This window comes from Hyperoodon ampullatus (assembly GCF_949752795.1).
Source record: "Hyperoodon ampullatus genome assembly, chromosome: 6".
Lineage (NCBI taxonomy): Eukaryota > Metazoa > Chordata > Mammalia > Artiodactyla > Ziphiidae > Hyperoodon > Hyperoodon ampullatus.
The window spans coordinates 6515246-6535021 of record NC_136919.1 but is presented as its reverse complement, the minus strand read 5'-3'; the positions used below and the strand labels follow the sequence as shown (position 1 = coordinate 6535021).

Here is a 19776-nt window from a genome sequence, read left to right as displayed (position 1 = left end):
AATATTCCTTTTCCTTAGGGCTGGAACAGTCGCCAAATACTGAGTCAGGTAGAAAAATTATGTCTATATATGTTTATGTATATACTGAAACACATATAAAAGTATGTATAAGGATAACCATAAAATACTGTCCTACATTCTCAACAGCAGCACATAAAATGCTGATCTTATTCCTGGTTGAAGTGTCACAGTTCCTGGTTGAAGTGTCACAGTTCATCATTGTCCGTAATTTTAGGATATTTCTCAGCTGTGGTGTTTGAGACTATTACGTAACTTACACATATTTGAAGTACAGTAATGGGTTATGTGGTTAAGAGTTTCTTTTAATAGATTTAATGATTAGTTTGACTATTTACTAGGGCTATGGAATTAAAAGTAGAAACAACACCGAACACTAAAGAAATCATTTTAGAAAGGCTTAGGAGGCTCTTTTCATTGTCTATAAAATTGTCTTTGATTTCTTAAATCAGCTATGCACAAGGCACCAATGTATTTATGTAGCAACTTAAAGATTTCATGACCTCCAATTCTCGAAGGTGCCTTAGACCTGAGTTGGAGCCTGGCATCATTCCTGCATGTCTCCCTCAGGTCCCCAGCATTTTTCATCTGCTTCTGTGGCTCCCGGGGAGGAGCAATTTTCAACGATTATATTTGCTTTTATTCCAAATGATCCAAAACATAAACTCCCTCATATTTAATATTCATATTTATGTTCATATTTAAATAAAGTTTATCAACATCTGTCATCCTCTTAAGACTCCAGTGGTAAAGAAAACCAAATCATGAGTTAAGCGTTAATTTTCTTAGCAACTTGAAGAAAAGATTACGATCACCTCTGTTAGACTCTGGACCTTTGTATTCCAGAGGTCTAATAAAGAAACACCAACAAAAGCACACACAAGAGAAACACAAATCAACAGTTAACTCTGAAGATTTGTTGCACAATGGCACAGCACCCACAAAACATACACCAAAAAATCTGATTAGATTCAGGACATGCATGGAGGAATTGTGCTTACCAGCTTGAGAGAAAGCTTCGTGTAAAAATTGAAGGGGTGACAGGGAAAAAAAGAGAGCGAGAGAGAGAGAGAGAGAGAAACAACAACACATGAGAAGAAGAGGAACTTGGTCCATTCCACTGAATTAACATAACACATCAATTCACCTGGCGCTTTGTGAAAATGATTTTTAGCGGTTCTGTGCCAAAGTTCCCAAGAGGGGCTGATCGACCAAAACCTTTCTTTAGCTGCCACGTTGCCAGAGCAGAGAATAAAGATACAAAAGGAGAGTTTCCGTTTACTGTTCTGGATTGGTCACATCAGCCTGAGTATAAACCAATATAAGTTTGCAGTCGGTGAAACAGCATGATTATAAAAGATGGAAGTAATCACATAGCCTTTTGTTCACCAAATTTCCCATGGAAAGTTTCACACAGACTAAAAGCGTTGGGAAAGCGATTAGTTCCACAACATCCCAGTAATATTTTTATCTTAAGGAGATCTAATAAATACGAACAGTGGCATTTCCTAAAGGTATTAAGGCAAAGTCTCAAACTGGTAAATGGGAACAAAGGACTGGAAGATGCTCTAAGAACCAACCTCCAGGGAGCCTTTCAGCGCCTGGCTGGAGGTGGAAGCATGATGCTCTCTCCCACCTGTGGACGGCATGCACCTCTTGCTCTGCAGAAGGTGTCTCCTGGGGCTTTCTATCGAACTCAGAGCCCTACCCACAGGGGTTCTATAGCATCTGGGGAGTTAACAGAAGCTGCTGCTCTTACAAGTTACCTTTAGGAAATAGATAGCCAACTGTCTCAACTACTGAGGTGTACTCTCTCCTTGCTATGGATTTCCTGTTAATTACCAGGACACAGCAGCTGCAATTCTGCTAGGCCTGGAGACTGGCAAAACTATACTAATTACTGGATCCAAAACCAGATTAAAAGGCATCTCAAAATTAGGAAAAGAAACCTTGGTTCTTCAGAAACAGGTGAGACATGCTTTTTGGCTATAAAGCAGTATTTTGAGAGCTCAGTGCACACTTACTTAGCTGTTATCAACCCTAAAGTTTAGGCAATTGGTGGTAGGATCCAAAAATATGTCAGAGACAAAGTACCAAAGAAAGTGTCCTTTGATTTTAAATTGGGAGGGGAGAGGGTGTTAAAAGTTCCTTAACTAGATTTAAAAAATCTTATTCTTCAGATTAACTCAAAGTTGATACTTCTTTGTGAACAAGCATTAAGCTTTTAAAGAAATTGTCCCTGTGGGGAAAAAGACTTTTAAGGAAAAAAGTAGCAAGACAAAACTCTGGGGGCAACAGGTACAGTCATATTCATGACCGCTCTCCCGTAGGCAACCTACACGAATGCCTTGAGCCCCTCCTGTGAACTTTAGCACAGATTCTGTTCATCACAATTTCAGTTCTTTACAGACAACACGTATGGTGCACAGCAGAAAACTTTGCAAATATCTTCCCTGCAAAGCATACGACCATATACAAATGTTTCTCAGACATCACTGTGTAAATGTCGCTAATTTGAACTCGGCACTCTATCTGCTTTCTATTTGGCTACTTCCATTGCTTAAAGTAATATATTCTTTCTTAAGCATTCCAAAAACAGAATTCTAACATCAAAACTAAGAGCATAGGAATATAACCACTTCGTAATAAAAACAAGTCATTAGGATTGAGAACAGATCCCAGTAGAGATAGGCAATATCGAATTCTCAGACACATTCAATTTTCTGAAGTGAACAGTGATGGATAATCTACAAGAAGTGCCATCACAGTATATGGTATCCTTTTTAACAATTATAAACTGGTTTTTGGTCTTAAGCTGTAAGCCAGCCAGTTAGATCATTTCAAATTAGAAACTGAATCATCTGCCAAGAGAATACTTTTAAAGGTTGCATTAAGTGCATGGCAAGACACCTGAAGAACTAAAAAGCTGTCAGTTTCAGGCAACAATTACGGAGCCTGGGGAGCCACGAGTGTCAATAACACATGAGGGCACACAGAGCTGGCAGATCCATGTGTTATTGGGCCGTCACAGGTACTAACCTCAAGTACAAAGAAAGGGGACAGTGAACATGAATATCTAAGTATCTGGTTTAAGGTCCATGGAAAGTCATTTCACTGCTCTATGACCTTGCTCAGCCTTCGCTGATTTTTTTGGTTGTCCCTTACGGATCCACGGATCCATCTGTTTCAAACGTGGGTGTGGGTAAGCGTGCTACACGCTGCCGTCTGCGAGAGTGTCATTCTCCCGTGACCAGCTGCCTTTTAGGGGTGAAATTCTGCCGTAAAATCATACCCAGTGACAACAGCTCAGACGGCAATCCCAATCAATGAAAAGGGGAAAAACACAAGATCAGCTCACTGACATTTTTAGGAAGTTGGATAGTTTGGTTCCTTTTTCCATGTAACTTTTCCGGAAGAAGAAGCCTGTGTGGTTGGATCGATACAGTGAGGCTTTTCCCAGTGTCTGGGTCAGAGAGCATCTGGGTCCCCAGTCTTGGTGCTGTCACAGGGGTTAGTGCCTGTGCCGTGACCGTATGACCTAGCCGTCACAGGTTAACTTACAAAATAATCCCTAGCTTCAAAAGCATACGTGGGTTTCCCTATCGTCCTCTTCATGAGTTCTTTGTGAAAACAGAGAGACTGAGTCTGCCAATAATCAGCAAGAGAACAAGGTAAAATAAATAAAATGAAAGTAACCAGAAGATTGTTACATCTGACAAACAATTGGTAGGGATTTTCTGATCAACGATGATGGTATTTTTCCGTACAATTAACTCTAAAACGTGGGGAAAATATGTCCATATTGTAGATTTAGAAGCCCCTTGCTCACACCAGAAAAAGAAATGTTAAGACAATAAAGTTACTTTGTAGACTGCAAATTGAGAACACACAATCTAGCTTCATTTTTCTTTGACTTCGGTAAAGATGAAATAATGGTTAATAATGGTGGCATGCCAATCTTTAAAGATGTTCAATGAGACATTTGCTTACAAATGTGAATGATTTACAACAAAGAATATTTTATCCTACTTAGCTCTTCAAAAACGAAATTATTTATGCGAAGAAATGTTTGCATAGGATTTATACATTCTGATAATAGAAACAAATGATTAAAATCTGGATCTGAAAGCTGCAAAATATGATAAATTAAAAGACATTAAAATAACAGATTTGTTATTCTCCTAGAATCCTTTTCCTATCTTTGGTGCAACAGTCTTAAAGTTAAAAAGTAGAATAAATGAAATAGCAAGGACAGCATCATTTTAGTCATGGATCCTGTTAAACCATGTACCTTCCGTTTTGAAATTGCTTTAAAATCAAATTTATTTCCCCAAACTTCAGATTTTTTTAAACTTCCTCATTTACTTCTATGATGTATTTCCTATCCTTTTTTTTTTTCTGCACTGCTACTTCCTGAAGAAAAGTACATCAAATCTGATCCTAAAAACAGATCAACTAAAAATGAGGGAAGCAAAAATATGTTTCTATTTATTCACTGATGCTTCTAGTGTGTGTGTGTGTGTGTGTGTGTGTGTGTGTTCTTGAAAACACACGGTTTAGGAAATTTTTTTTAAAAAATAGAAGTTTGCTGAGCACAGATTTGAGGTGTAAGAAATAAAATTTATTTTTGCTAATTATTTTTTTAATGGGATAGGGTTCCTTTAATTAATCAAAATAACCTGTTTCTCATTTCACTGTTTTTGTTTTCAAGTGTTAATTTTTTCCTAGACATCTTTTCTTACACTTATTGATTACTGACATTCTTGGTCTCTTCCTAAACATTTAGAGAACACCATGAAACATGATTCAGAAACCATTTGCAACCAACAGACTGTGATATTGAGAGAAGAGTGGAATAGATACATACACAAATGGTAAACAATCATGAATATTCAACATCCTTCATTATGAGATTCCAAAAGACAATGCAGAGATATTTTTATAAATATAATAAATGAGTGCTATGTGAAGGTTTTGGAAGCAGCAGAGATGGGGTAACTGATTTACAGTTAATGTAAAATTTTATAGTCTATAGTCCACTATAGCAACACATAGTCATATGTTGAAAATTCTTCGATGAACAAGGAGCAGAGATGGATGGAGAATTCTAAAAGCCAGCATAATGGAGATCTAATTATAGAACTCAACACGATTCATCATCCACTTTTGAAGCTATATTCTGCCTTCCAACAAGGCCTCTCTTGAAATCTTTAGGAAATTAAATTCTAATTCTTAACCTGGATATGCTGGGTAACCTTAAAACAGGATAATTCCACCAACTGCATTCTTTGCATAAAACTTTGAGATTCCATTACTAAAGGAACTCTGCATATAAAGAAATGAGGTTTTTGTCCCTTATTTTAAAAGGTAACAATGTAGCTATCTACTATATTTACAACTTTTTTACACAGAGGAAGGGAAAAGTAAAAATTATATTTGTACAAGAACACATCCCACTACAACTATATTTCAACTCCCACAGGACAGGACAAAAGAAAACCTTACTGGATATGTTAATGCACTTAATGTTTGTTTACTCATTATTCATTATAAAGAATATCTGGGGATGGCTTAGACTAGACTGACCATTTAGGTTTATTCAGGAGGCTAGGAATGAGCTTGTTCCAATCTTTTTCTAAAAAACCGAACTGGTATCTACTTTGGATTGCTGATCAATTCCATAAAACCCTGTGACTTAAGCACATGAGATCTTAATTAGGATGGCAAACCTGAGTCTAAATAACATCCACTTATGAGTCAATCATAGTATAATAGATTCTCCCTGAGTATGGACTCATAGAATCTCAGATCATAAGCAGGCTCCCTGGCTTTAAATCCTGGCTGTCTATCTTCCTAACTTCATCTTTGTATGCACCAGTTTTCTTATCGGTAAAATAAAGAGCTCTTAGTACCTAGGTTCATAGGATGGTTGAAAAAAGTAAATGAGCGCATAGAACAGAGTCTGGCAAATGACAAGCACTCAGTAAATGTGAGCTGCTGTTATTTCCCCCTTTAAGATAAATACGGCATTAGGCCTTTTTGCAGTCAGTCTGTTATCAGATATTTAATCAACATCTTGTACATCACCAAAATAGCTAAAGAAACCGCTGTAACCCATACCATTTCGCCTCAAATCCTGAGGCATAGCTCAGAGAAAAGTACCCTCACTACACATTGTTTCAGTAATTATTAAGCAAATATTTTCTGACTCTGCAGTGATTTCCAACGCCTCAAATGTTGCTAGCTTTAGAAACGAAATCCAAGTTTCCTTTTTTGGTAAAATCAAGGTAAAATATTAATGACTTAGATGTTTCAAAAGGGAAACGGAGAAAGGTCCATCCAAAATGTACTACAGACAAAAAGAACTCTGGGGTGGCTGGCTCCCCACCCCTCCCCCACCCATCCTGCTTCCTTCCTTCTTTCCTCTCTCTGTGGCTCTTCTTCTTTCCGGCTATAATGAATCATAGGTTCTTATTGTTTTATGTTATGGGAAAACACAATGGAGTCATTCACAAACAAAATAAGTTATGCAGAACAAAACATGCAACCAAAGCGCACAAGAGAGACAGGATTCCAGAGCAGAACTTACCCCACGCTTTAGACTCCTGAAGCAGTGGATTTTGGGTTTGGAGGTCATGAACTCGTTGAAGCGATGGGAGAGGGGTTCCTTTTGCTGCTTGGGAGACTGGGGGCCGTTGGGAACAGCAGAGGGTGAGGCAGAGGCAGGGGGAGGTGGGGGAGGCTGATGGGGGGATGTTAAAAGGGACATAAGCTACGTGTAAGAGACGGAGCAGTGACAGAGTAAAAAATCAGAAACAAGAAGATAAGACACAAAACAAAAATAAGCATCAAATAATATTTGAAACCCAAAGCAAGTCAAACACAAACAATTAAATATTTAGGCCATGGTCCAAAAGAAAATATGTAAGGATATGTTAAATGAGAATATGATGAAAGTGGGAGTTTTAGTAAGGAAAGCAACAGAAGAATAGCAAGAAATATCTGACAAGAAGCTCATGCAGACTTTCACATGCAAACTACTGTTCTAATTAGTTACTCTAAACCAGTGTAAGCCAGAAGGGTAAATATTTCTAAACCACCTAAACTAACACAGCTTGATGGGAGAAAATGAAAGTCCTTAAATGCTAAGGTTGTGAAAACAGCAAAGACAGTCTTGAAATATTAAATTATTCTAAGGTTAAAGCAGTCATGTCGCCTTGATCATACTTTATGCCTATGTTAATGCTGTCATGCACTTACGTATCACACTATAAAAAGAAAATGAAAAATGTTCATGGATACATATGTTAACATGAGTTGGAAACCAAGTTATTAACCCATGGAAACAATTTCAATTAGATATGCTGATACATGGTTATAGAAATGTTGTACAATTTTCCTTCTCCCAGCCCAGGTAACCAGCAATCTAGGAGACTTAGGAGTGAAAGGCATGATGCAAAACAGGCAGAGGTCAGTAATTTGTTAGTGTGGGTGACACGGTGCAGGTGATAACGCATCTGAAATAAGACAAATGGCCATGGCCAAGGTACCATCACCAAAGAGAGATACTGTCTTAAAATAAAATAGCACACTAGCTTTTTTTTTTTTTTTTGCATTCTGAAACAAGCTTAAAATCTTCGTTCCTTTAAGACTAAAAGATAAAGTGAACATCTGCACACTTTATAACACTCATTTCACACTGGGTCCAGCCATCAGTACCTTATTTTTTTTGATGAACGGCCATAACTTTCCTTTGGATTTGCCAACAAATTTGAGCTCTGATTTGCCTTCTCCTCTGGAATTCGAAAGGCTGTTATCTGACACAGTGCGCTTCATCGGCTGAGTGTAATCCTCAAATTCAATGTCTCCAGGCGGCTCAAAACCGGACTTATAAGCTTCTATGGCCAGCTGTGAATCCTGAAATTACACCCATAACACACAAATACGTTCAAATGCATGCAAATACCTTTTACACAATGAACTATGATGACCTCATACAGATGATATTCTAAATAAGTTATATTGATTAATAATAGATTTTCTAGTAATATTTTTATCATTAGAAAGAATAATTTGTAAAGCTACATGTCTAGCTGAGATTTGAAGATACTTTTAATAACTAACCATTTTTCTACATTTACAGAAACAAATATTAATTAAGAATGACTTTGCTAAAAGCAGAAAAATTGGGCCATTTATTATGCAATTCCCTTGAAAAATACAGTAGTACAAAAACTGCTTCTCATCAGAAGGTCTTAAAGCAATTTGGCATACACAAAGTCAAAGCAAAGAGTAGATAATCTCTCTGATTTCTTTGGTTAATTGTGGTTCAAAGATATGAATTTATTGAATAAGTTTTCTTTATGTATATATTTGTTCACAGCCTCTCCTCTACTAGAATGTAAGCTCCCTTCTGTTTTTCCTCCACTGTGTCCCTAGTACCTAGATGGTGCCTGGTGATAATGGTGCAATAAATGTTTGCTGAAGAAGTCAGTGAACTGATTGCCTACTCTGTGCTGTGCACCCTGCTAGGAACTTTGAGTTCAGAATCTTCTTGGGGTCGGGTGGTGAAGACCAATGTGTAAGGAAACGGCAACTGTCATGTCAAAGATAGACAGATAGATGTATAGTTAAACCGTTACAAAAGCACATGTGATTTGTAATAACTTTCTAACTCGGTGATCATCTGATTTAAAAAATCTACTAGATGGGACTTCCCTGGTGGCGCAGTGGCTAAGAATCCGCCTGCCGAGGCAGGGGACATGGGTTCGAGCCTTGGTCCGGGAAGATCCCACATGCCGTGAAACAACTAAGCCTGTGCACCACAACTACTGAGCCTGTGCTCTAGAGCCTGTGAGCCACAACTACTGAGCCCACGTGCCTAGAGCTCGTGTTCCGCAACAAGAGAAGCTGCCGCAGTGAGAAGCCCGCGCACTGCAATGAAGAGTAGCCCCCGCTTGCTGCAACTGGAGAAAGCCCACGTGCAGAGACCCAATGCAGCCAAAAATAAATATTAAATAAATAAATAAATAAATAAATAAATAACTCTTAAAAAAAAAAAAAAACTACTAGAGAAGACAATTTGGAAAAATCTCACCTTCCTACAGTGAGCCCACATTTTAATTTGCCGTAGCTATTTCAGTTGACACCGATTTTGTAGGTGTGCCATAGGCATCAATTGTCTTGCAATAGCCAATCACCCTTCCTTCTTAGTAACAAGAACCCTGATTTTAAGTCAGGCACATGGCCACCCAGCAAAAAGGCTTCACTCCCCAGTCTTTTGTACAGCAGGAGGTGGCCCCTAAGTTTTGGCCTCTGAGATCTCTTGAGATGTAGGCAGAAGTACAGGGAGCAATTTTAGGAAGCCTCTTTAAAGAGACGGCATGGGCCCTTCTCTATATAATGTTTTCTGGAGTTTGGATGTGATGGTTGGAGCTACAGAAGCCATATTGAGTTTGAAAGTCATATCATCAAAAGCTTTTAACTAGGAGAAGCCTGGGTCGCTGAGAACTTGTGGACCATCTGCCCATACCATGGTTGGACCCTCTTGCCTCTAGACATCTTTACATGGAAGGAAAAATAAACCACCTTAAGACACTATTGCCATTGTTATATGAACCTAAACCCATACTAGCAGATTCAGCTCTACAATCCTAAGTGTGCCAGGGACTATACTAATCCAAAACACAGAAGGCTGAATTAAAAAACTCTAAAATGGTGCTGCTACTGTTGAAAAGTATTTGTGACCACTGAAAGCAACTACTTTCAGGTGATTAAATATGGTCACTGTGGAAAGGGGCAGGGAAATAATGGGACCCCAAACTCTTAGTTATAAATTAAGTCCAAACTATAGTACTTACATTTTTCGGATCAATTGACTCGGCTGCCTTGACTATTCCATCCAAGCACTTCCCGATGATTGGAATCACCTGCCGATCCAGCTCTGCATACGTCCTCACTGATTCTCCAATTCTCACTATCCTCCTCTCCTCCATCTCTTGTATTTTCTGAAACGTTAGAATTTGCATAAAATTAATTTGGTCCACCGTTTTCTGGGTTTTAAAAAAATTAATTAATTAATTAATTAAATTTTGGCTGCGTTGGGTCTTTGTTGCAGCGCGTGGGCTTTCTCTGGTTGTGGCGAGTGGGGGCTACTCTTCGTTGTGATGCGCGGGCTTCTCATTGCGGTGGCTTCTCTTGTTGCGGAGCATGGACTTTAGGCACACGGGCTTCAGTAGTTGTGGCTCGTGGGCTCTAGAGTGCAGGCTCAGTAGTTGTGGCACTCGGGCTTAGTTGCTCTGTGACATGTGGGATCTTCCCAGACCAGGGCTCGAACCTGTGTCCCCTGCATTGGCAGGCAGATTCTTAACCACTACGCCACCAAGGAAGCCCCAATTTGGTCCACTGTTACTTAAGGAAGTTTTTTTTTTTTTGGCAGCACTGTTACCTCTAAAAAATTCTCTAGGCGGGAAACAGGCCTATAAAAAGGTTAGAGTTACAACCGTAAATTTCTTGTGCCTCTACCTTAGCCAGCTGGACACCTATTTTATGAATTGCTGGGCTGCCTAAATGTACACTTTACACAATTCCATTCCAATTTCAGTAAGAACCCGAAACTCAAGTAGTTTTACTATTAACACCATTTGGTATTAGATTTTAAACATCTCTATCTTTGAGGCACTGCTTTATCCTTTACCAAAAGTATGGTGTTGGGCTTCCCTGGTGGCGCAGTGGTTGAGAGTCCGCCTGCCGGTGCAGGGGACACGGGTTCGTGCCCCGGTCTGGGAAGATCCCACATGCCGCGGAGCGGCTGGGCCCGTGAGCCATGGCCGCTGAGCCTGCGTATCCGGAACCTGTGCTCCGCAATGGGAGAGGCCACAACAGTGAGAGGCCCGCGTACCACAAAAAAAAAAAAAAAAAAAAAAGTATGGTGTTTGTTTAACTGCCTTGACACAACACAGGCTTACATTAACTAGTATACCTGCCTTCTACAAGCTGGAGGTTCTTGTTTGCTGTGTAGATACTATGACACAAATATTTATTATTTTTTCTACAGTTGGACTTTAAGTTGTAAAAAATTCCCAGAGTGGGAATGTATGTATCTTTTCTCACACTATTTTTGACAACCTAAAGTAGCCAAAAGAAAAACAATTCAAAGGAAAGAACTGCCATCTATTCAAATCCTACAACTGTCTCAATGCTGCTTAGATTCCTAGAGGTAAGTTGGAATTTTTGTAACCAGAATGGTCCTTTTAGCAAAAAGAGTGTTAATCTGAGAATCACAATTCTAAGGCTGACCAAGAATGGCTGCAGGGGCAAACCAAGGAAGTTTGCGAAGGCTGTTGATTAATCTTGAGATTCATGTTATATTTCATCTTAATGTCAGTCAGTGCTTGATCTGAATGTTTAAAAAAATGGTTTGTATTAGAGGAAACTTAGAATTATATAAATACTTAGAATATAAGCCCAGAAATCATGATTCCAAGGCAACATTTTTCTAAGCAAAGCAAATCTGAGAGATCTGAGCTCCTTACCTGAAAGATATTGGGAATGTGAGTATGGTAATATTCATGCTGCTCGTGGTTGAATTTCTGAAGAATTGATGAGTAATCTGCTTTGCTGTCCTCTGCCATTTGGTGACGCATTTGAGCTTGTTGTCGTGCCTTAGGGCAAAAAATGAGAATACCCCCATGTTTACACATAATAAGTAAAAGTCTAGGATTGCAAACTGGAAGAACTGGGGGATCAAATTTACCTCCCATTTGTTGTATTTAGCAGGTGCTGTTTTAAAAAAAATTGTTTAAACAATCCAATCCAAAAATGGGCAGAAGACCTGAAAAGACATTTCTCCAAAGAAGACACATAGATGGTCAACAGGCACATGAAAAGATGCTCGACATCACTAATTATTACAGAAACGCAAGTCAAAACAACAGTGAAATATCACCTCGCGCCTGTCAAAATGGCTATCAGGAAAAAGTCTACAAATAACAGATGTTGGTGAGGATGTAGGGAAAAGTGAACCCTTGTACACTATTGGTGGAAATTGGTGCAGCCCCTATGGGAAACAATATAGAGGTTCCTCAAAAAAATAAAAATAAAACTACCATATGATCCAGCAATTCCACTCTTGGGTATATATCCAGAAAAAAAATGAAAACATTAATTCGAAAAGATACATGCACCCCGATGTTCATAGCAGCACTATTTACAATAGCCAAGACATGGAAGCAACCCAAGTGTCTATCAACAGATGACTGGATTAGGAAGATGTGACACACACACACACACACAGACACACAGACACACATATACACACACAATGGAATATTACTCAGATATAAAAAAGAATGAAATACTGACATTTGCGGCAACATGGATGACCCTAGGGAATATTATGCTTAGTGAAATAAGTCAGACAGAGAAAGACAAATACTGTATGATCACTTACACGTGGAATCTAAAAAAAATAATACAAATGAATATCAGACTCACAGACAGAATACAAATTTATGGTTACCAAAGCAGAAAGGGACAAATTAGGGGTATGGGATTAACGATACAAGCTACTATATTTATAATAGATAAGCAACAAGGATATACTGTATAGCACAGGGAATTATGGCCATTATCTTGTAATAACCTATAGTGGAGTATAGTCTGCAAAAATACTGAATCACTATGCTGTACACCTGAAACTAACATAATATTATAAATCAACTGCAATTCAATTTTAAAAAAAGGAAAAAGAAATTATTTAGAATTTGAATTTACTTTAGGCAAGGATGTGCACCCTAATTTTTCACAACCACCAACATTCTCTGTTGTCTTAACTTGGCCTTACTTTCTAGTTTGACACACATGCCAACATTCTTCATTGTCTGCACTTGGCCCAATTTGCACATTTATGTTACCTAGATTTAGGTTCCCTTATGGGAACCGCTGATCATATTTTTTATTTCCTGAGGAGGGGACGGGTGATCCATAAATTTTTTAATCCAATTCTCAACGGAGTTCATGAATTAAAAAGGCATATCGGGGCTTCCCTGGTTGGTGCAGTGGTTGAGAATCTGCCTGCCAATGCAGGGAGGGGACACGAGTGTGATCCCTGGTCCAGGAAGATCCCACATACTGCGGAGCAACTAAGCCCATGAGCCACAACTACTGAAGCCCGCGCGCCTAGAGCCCGTGCTCCACAACAAGAGAAGCTGCCGCAATGAGAAGCCCGCACACCGCAACGAAGAGTAGCCCCTGCTCGCGGCAACTAGAGAAAGCCTGTGCACAGCAGTGAAGACCCAAAGCAGCTATAAATAAATAAATAAATAAATATTTTTTAAAAGGTACATGAATCACTGATCTAAAGGGACCTTTCTAAAACTGTCCACTATGTTTATTTTCAGAATATACTTTAAAGAAGCAGTAAGTATGGTGCCCTCTTTGTGCTTTTTATGTGTGTGTGTGTGTGCGCGCGTGTGCTATTTTGTGTTTTACTGCATTGCTTTTCTCCTAAATAATAACAGAATTCATACACTTGTTTCTCTCTTCTCATTCATTTTTTGGCTAATTACACACAGGCAAGAAAGGGGCTCTTAGTGACAAGCTGCAGAATCGAATTGAAAGTTCAAACAAGAATGTCTGTAAAGTCGAAAGTCCTCCACAAATAGCAGAGATTGTTATGCTGGTAACAGCTCCTCAGACTCCTTCAGCACCTTGGAGGCGCCTTGATAAATACAATCTCATGAATCTCTAAGACATCTGAGGTCCGTGCAGGGCAACAACTACCCCCTGCCAGATGAAGAGGTGGCTTGGCCTGTATACTGGGCAAACTTACCACACTGAACCAAGAACACAACAGGAAAAGGGCCTTGTTCCAACATACCCAAGGCAACTTTTGTTTGTTGTTTTGTCTTGTTTTACTGAACCTAACTGCTTAAAAAAAGAAAAAGAAAAAACAAAGAACCGTTCAAATGCCAACACGAAGACGAAAGGCTGGAGTCGTTTGTCCCACTCTCTGTCTGATCACTGGTACCAGATCGGTTTCTTCGCACCTCCATGTCCTTCATTGGTTTCCTGCCTCTGTGACTTGAAGGCTTAACCTGATTTCACTTCCTTGATATGCTTCGCTCATCTGTGTATCTGTGAAAGCCCAAGGTGGTCATTCAGAGCTGCTTCCTTTATTTTCTTCTCTGTTCATACGTAAACGCTTCCCAAATGCAGGGAACAATCTTAATATTTCTAAACTGATTTCCTTATTACCTGAGGCTTCTTAGTTTCTTAAGACCTTTAGGTACCTCAAAACCAATTTACCAACTTCTCACCTCCCCTCAGTTAGTTCAGCTGCCACATTCTTCCTCTTTGTCAGCGGACTGTTAACTCCCTTCCTGACCATACGCTCTGGCTTCCGCTTTACTGTGTTCGCTAGCAAATACATTAAGCTAGTCCCCAGCATGTTGAGTCCCCAGCTACCCTGCAAAATCCATGCCTTTCCAATACACAGTAACCCTCCTCCATTTAAATAGTAGCCTCCCCACCTACGTGCACTCCATCTGTTCCCCTGATGCAACCAGCTCAAAAATCCTTTTAACTCTTTCAATTACCTAGAATTTTATCATTTCTCACTCTATTATGACTATGGGGGAAAAAAAACACACAAGGAAATTCCCAGGTAGACTCCCATTTCTAAAACATTCTCTCTCTCATTTACAAAACTTCCTCAGAAAAAAAGCCTCAGAAAAATCCCAGGGGAGGGAGGTTCCGTCATCTCTTTTGTAAGGAGAGTAGCAAGATGGACAGTCTCCTTATTTATTTATTTCGCAGAAATGATTCTAATTTGGTGAAAACTTAAAATAGCTTAGTTCTGAAACAGAGATCAGAATGTCATCATTAAGTATGCACTTATGTGTGTATACACACACACACACACATACACACAGCCCACATAAGCAGATGAATGTTTCCTGACAATCAAGCCATCATAACGACCATGGAATATTTTACTCATGAGAACTGGAGGTGAACCTGCCAGAGGGACCCCAGCACCATCTGATTGGAAGTGGTCGCCATCCTCTAACCTCTGAACTCCCCAGAATCTCTAATCATGTTTTTGCTTTGGCTATATAATTGCTTTTATTAATATTAATTCATAATAGTTTAATATTAATTAAACTATTAATATTAATTCATAACAATTAAATTATTGATTAAACTATTAATAATTAATTCATAATTAATATTAATTCATAATAGTTTCACAGTGCCCTGCACAATGCATTCCTGAAGTGTAACTAGGTGACCAGTAGATGTAAACTATGGAAGAAACTGAGATAAGGAAGAACATGGATAAAATCCAGCCTGGAAAGTGAGCCGAGTAGAAGCAAACAAACAGACCCCAGAGGGAATGGGTCTACCTTTTGTAAAGGAAGCATGATCTCTCTGGGAGTTTTCTTGAAAGGAAAAGTTTGGACCTGAGGTTGCAAAAGCCTCTGTACTTCTGCAGATTCTCTCTGACTCACTAAAAGGATAAAGCAACATTTAAAAGCAGCAAAATATTGTCACACATCAGATTCTGCAAGGCCACGGCAGGAAGACAGGACTGTCTTACTCTCAATCCCAGCATCCAGCTGCTTTGAATTAATACCCACGGTTGAATCCCAGGCCCAGGAATGTGCCATTGTTCTGACCAAGATTTACTGTGGAAATCTATTTTTGTTTCGTAAACTGCTGTGTTTATTTTGCGATGGAACTTCAAGAGTCTCTCTCTAAAACTAGTGCTGAGTCAGTTACTCATTACTACAAATATGTTTTTAAAAATATCTTTTAAAGTATTTTCAAAAACTTACTTGGAGTAACCGCTAAGTAACTAGATATTTTCGAGAGTGTATCTCCTAATGACTAAGGCTACATGAAGATTAGAAGCATCACAACTCCTTCCTTTTTAAGTCCATCTGAAAATAGCAACTATTATCTTAAAGAGGTATAGTATTTCTATTCTCAGCCAGACCATTAGCTATTTCTTTTCATTCATGTTCTCATTCTAAGAATAAAAGATACTGCATCTTATAGCAATATTACTGTAGGGCAGAGAGACGGTCAGAGGATTTTTATTTTTTAATGACTCAGAGTTACAGAATTTAGAGATAACATTCTAAAAAAGTCCAGAATGACCACAACTGCCTGAGGCTGTAATTCACAGACATCATTAAATAAGAACTACACCAGTTTCACTGTCAATCAGAAAGACTGAATTTAAATTTTAGAATTTCTTTGACAAATCCTTGGGAATCTCCCCAAATAAATCCAAATAGGCCTAAGTATGTATTGCTTAAGCACTACTTCACTGCTTAGTAATTCTTAACACCTCTAACTCAACATCCTATGGAAATAAAGCTGTGCTGCCTGAAAGGTCAGAGTTACAGTTTCTAAATAAAGAAAACAATATTTTAGAAACTGAGCTGCAGCCCAATGCTTCTAAATCCTCACAAGTTTAAAGACAAGAATACTAAAATCCATTTAGTTAGTTAAATTTAGATGATTAGCATGGCCAAAATGTGTAGCTATTTCCTGTTCAATTCGCTATTACCTTTTCCTTAATATTTCAAATAATAAGAAGAAAAGAACACTGCTGGCTGAGTCTCAATTGTCATAAACAGAGAAAATGAGCTATATTAAGGAATGGGGTTATACTTACTAGGTTATACCCTCACATCTTTTATCAGGGCTGCTTATAGCTTTTGACTTTTTAATAAAATGAGCAAATATGGACTGGTTCTATTTATATATTTATTGTTAAATACATAATGAGATGTATTAATTTTTTTTTTTTTTTTTTTGCGGTACGCGGGCCTCTCACTGTTGTGGCCTCTCCCGTTGCGGAGCACAGGCTCCGGACGCGCAGGCTCAGTGGCCATGGCTCACGGGCCCAGACGCTCCGCAGCATGTGGGATCTTCCCGGACCGGGGCACAAACCCACGTCCCCTGCATCGGCAGGCGGACTCTCAACCACTGCGCCACCAGGGAAGCCCGAGATGTATTAATTTTTGAACATGACCTCAGACTTCTCAGGACTGTATACACTGCTGTTCCTTAAATGATAAACTATTTATTGCAGCAGCATTCCTAGTTTTGGAAAGTCATAATTTTCCTTGGTTAGAAGTATGTAAACATAACAACTTAGAAAGGCCCCACTTGATTACCAAAAATTTGGGGAGCACAATGAAAAATGTTTCATCACTGGTAGTTCCAACAGCAGTAAATGTTCTCTGGAGCAGCTGGACTTTCAATATTTTATTTCATCATTATCATAAGAAGAGATCAATTGTATTTTAGGCCAGAGGGGAAAGGAGGGCTAAATTGAGATTTTTTTCTGAATTTACTGTTCTGAACCACAGCTAGGCTGTCCATATTTATTATCCAATAGCCAGTGACCTGCAACAGCTCCACTTAGGGGGCAGATGGCCTGACCACCAGCCCCGAAATCCAGCCAAAAGGGCACAGAGCCTGGGCTGGAGACACAGCAAGAATCCAGCAGGGCACCTGGCTCTCGATTCACCCCTCTGCAACTACCTGAGCTGCTGACTTAATATTGTGGATAAAATCAAACTTACGAATTTAATAACCTGGGTTATCTGGCCTCTCTCCATCTTAGTTCTTTTTTCACCCAATTACAAAAATATGCTTGCTGTAAATAATTCAAGTTTACAGAATTGTAAGGTTTAGAAAGTAAAAGTCCCTGCACATTCCACCCTCTGGTAAACATTGGTAATAGTGACAACCTAGTGTCCTTCCCTGGTGGAGCGGGATCTGAGATAACACTGAGAGGAGGTAGAGCAGCCTTGGGAAATTCACTGGAAAGTTCCAAGAACACAGCTGCAAGGACATCATTAAATGACACCATCACATTACAATGATCCCCAATCAACAGCTGGCAAAGATGGTGAGTCTCAGAGTCACCAGTAGCTCCAACGATTGGAGCACCTTTCCTTTTGGACGTGGCCAGGTTAAAGAGAAGAAATGCACACATTTTCACAGCATACAAGAGAGGTAGGGGCCACTGGATATTGTGACCTATTCTCTAGGTGTGTCGTTTCCCCCCACCCGCCATGGAGCACCACACAGCATGTGGTATCTTAGTTCCCCGACCAGGGATCAAACCCACACCCCCTGCAGTAGAAGCATGAAATCTTAACCACTGGACCACCAGGGAAGTCCCTCTAGGATTTTTTTTTTTAAATAAAGGATGTACTTTTTTTTTTTATTTTATGTAATTTATTTATTTATGGCTGCATTGGGTCTTCATTGCTGCGCCCGGGCTTTCTCCAGTTGCAGTGAGCGGGGGCTACTCTTCTTTGCTGTGCACAGGCTTCTCATTGTGGTGGCTTCTCCTGTTGCGGAGCACAGGCTCTAGGTGCGCAGGCTCAGTAGTTGTGGTGCACGGGTTAAGTTGCTCTGCGGCATGTGGGATCTTCCCGGACCAGGGATCGAACCCATGTCCCTGCATTGGCAGGCGGATTCTTAACCACTGCGCCACGAAGTCCTCCTCTAGGTATTTTTGAGACCAGAAAAACAGCAATCTATTGAGAATCCCTCAACTTCTAACTGGTAAACTGAATTTCTCTATGATTTGTCAATGATTAGGAGTAAAACTGATTTCACCCTAGTCTTTGACCCAGCAATTTTACTTCTGGGAATTTATCCTAATGAAATAATTTTCGGTGTTCACAAAAGATATCCACACAGAACTGTTTATAATAGCTAATAATTTGAGACAATGTCCAGTAATGTGATTGGTTAATTATATGTCATACCCTTGATGGACTATTGTGTAGCCTGGAAGAAAAATAATGCGAAAGAGTATTTAATAAGGGAAAGTGAAAGCTATATATAATTTAATTTTTTTCAAGTTTCTAAAACAGTATTTACAGTATAATCTCATTATTATAAAAATAAAACATTAGGGCTTCCCTGGTGGCGCAGTGGTTGAGAGTCCGCCTGCCGATGCAGGGGACACGGGTTCGTGCCATGGTCCGGGAAGATCCCACATGCCGCGGAGCGGCTGGGCCCGTGAGCCATGGCCGCTGAGCCTGCGCGTCCAGAGCCTGTGCTCCGCAACGGGAGAGGCCACAACAGTGAGAGGCCCGCGTACCGCAAAAAAAAAAAATAATAATAAATAAAACATTAATAATGATCACTTCTGAAAAGAGTGATTAAGTTAATTTTGCCAAAAAGCTTAGTGAAAGAGGCAAATTCTAATGCAGAATTCCAGAAACAGTGAAAGATTGAAGAGGTATGGCTTGCCTTTGAGGTACACACACACACACACACACACACACACACACACACACACACTACTCTGAAAGATATAGTAGGAGGGATATTAACAAAGGAAGAGATGGAAAAGCTCTCTGTCTGGAATAATGTTGTTGTATGATAAATGGCATTGTTTCAATTTCCCAGCAAACTGTTGCATCTAGAATATATTTTCAAGTTCAAGACTAAAATGCATCTAAAAATTCCTATTCAGACAGAGCACCGTGAGTTTGTGTTGGAGACTTCCAGGCCGGGACTTGCCAAAACAATGAGTCTGTCTTTGATAAATTATAAGGGCAGCTAAAATACAGAACACAGAAAAACTTCAAAATAAGTTAACCAAAGAAATATGCTTGAAATATTCCAGCAATTTCCTGACTTCTTTTTTTTTTTAAACAGGCTTACAACTTCTAGCCCCAGCATTGTAGGTTACTTTAGTGCTGAAATAGGAGA

General features: G+C 39.4%; 1 protein-coding gene across 1 annotated transcript in view; it reads right to left on the bottom strand.

Moving 5' to 3' along the window:
- The window catches only part of FNBP1 (formin binding protein 1), a gene marked incomplete at its 3' end in the record, with an annotated part of 98956 nt that overhangs the window by 16873 nt on the left and 62307 nt on the right, over positions 1 to 19776 (bottom strand). Inside the window, exons 7-11 of the mRNA XM_079707059.1 lie at positions 11553 to 11681; positions 9879 to 10025; positions 7738 to 7935; positions 6608 to 6703; positions 1020 to 1034 (exon numbers count right to left, since the gene is read on the bottom strand). Coding sequence (XP_079563185.1) covers positions 1020 to 1034; positions 6608 to 6703; positions 7738 to 7935; positions 9879 to 10025; positions 11553 to 11681 — 585 coding nt within the window. The remainder of the gene's footprint in view (positions 1 to 1019; positions 1035 to 6607; positions 6704 to 7737; positions 7936 to 9878; positions 10026 to 11552; positions 11682 to 19776) is intronic.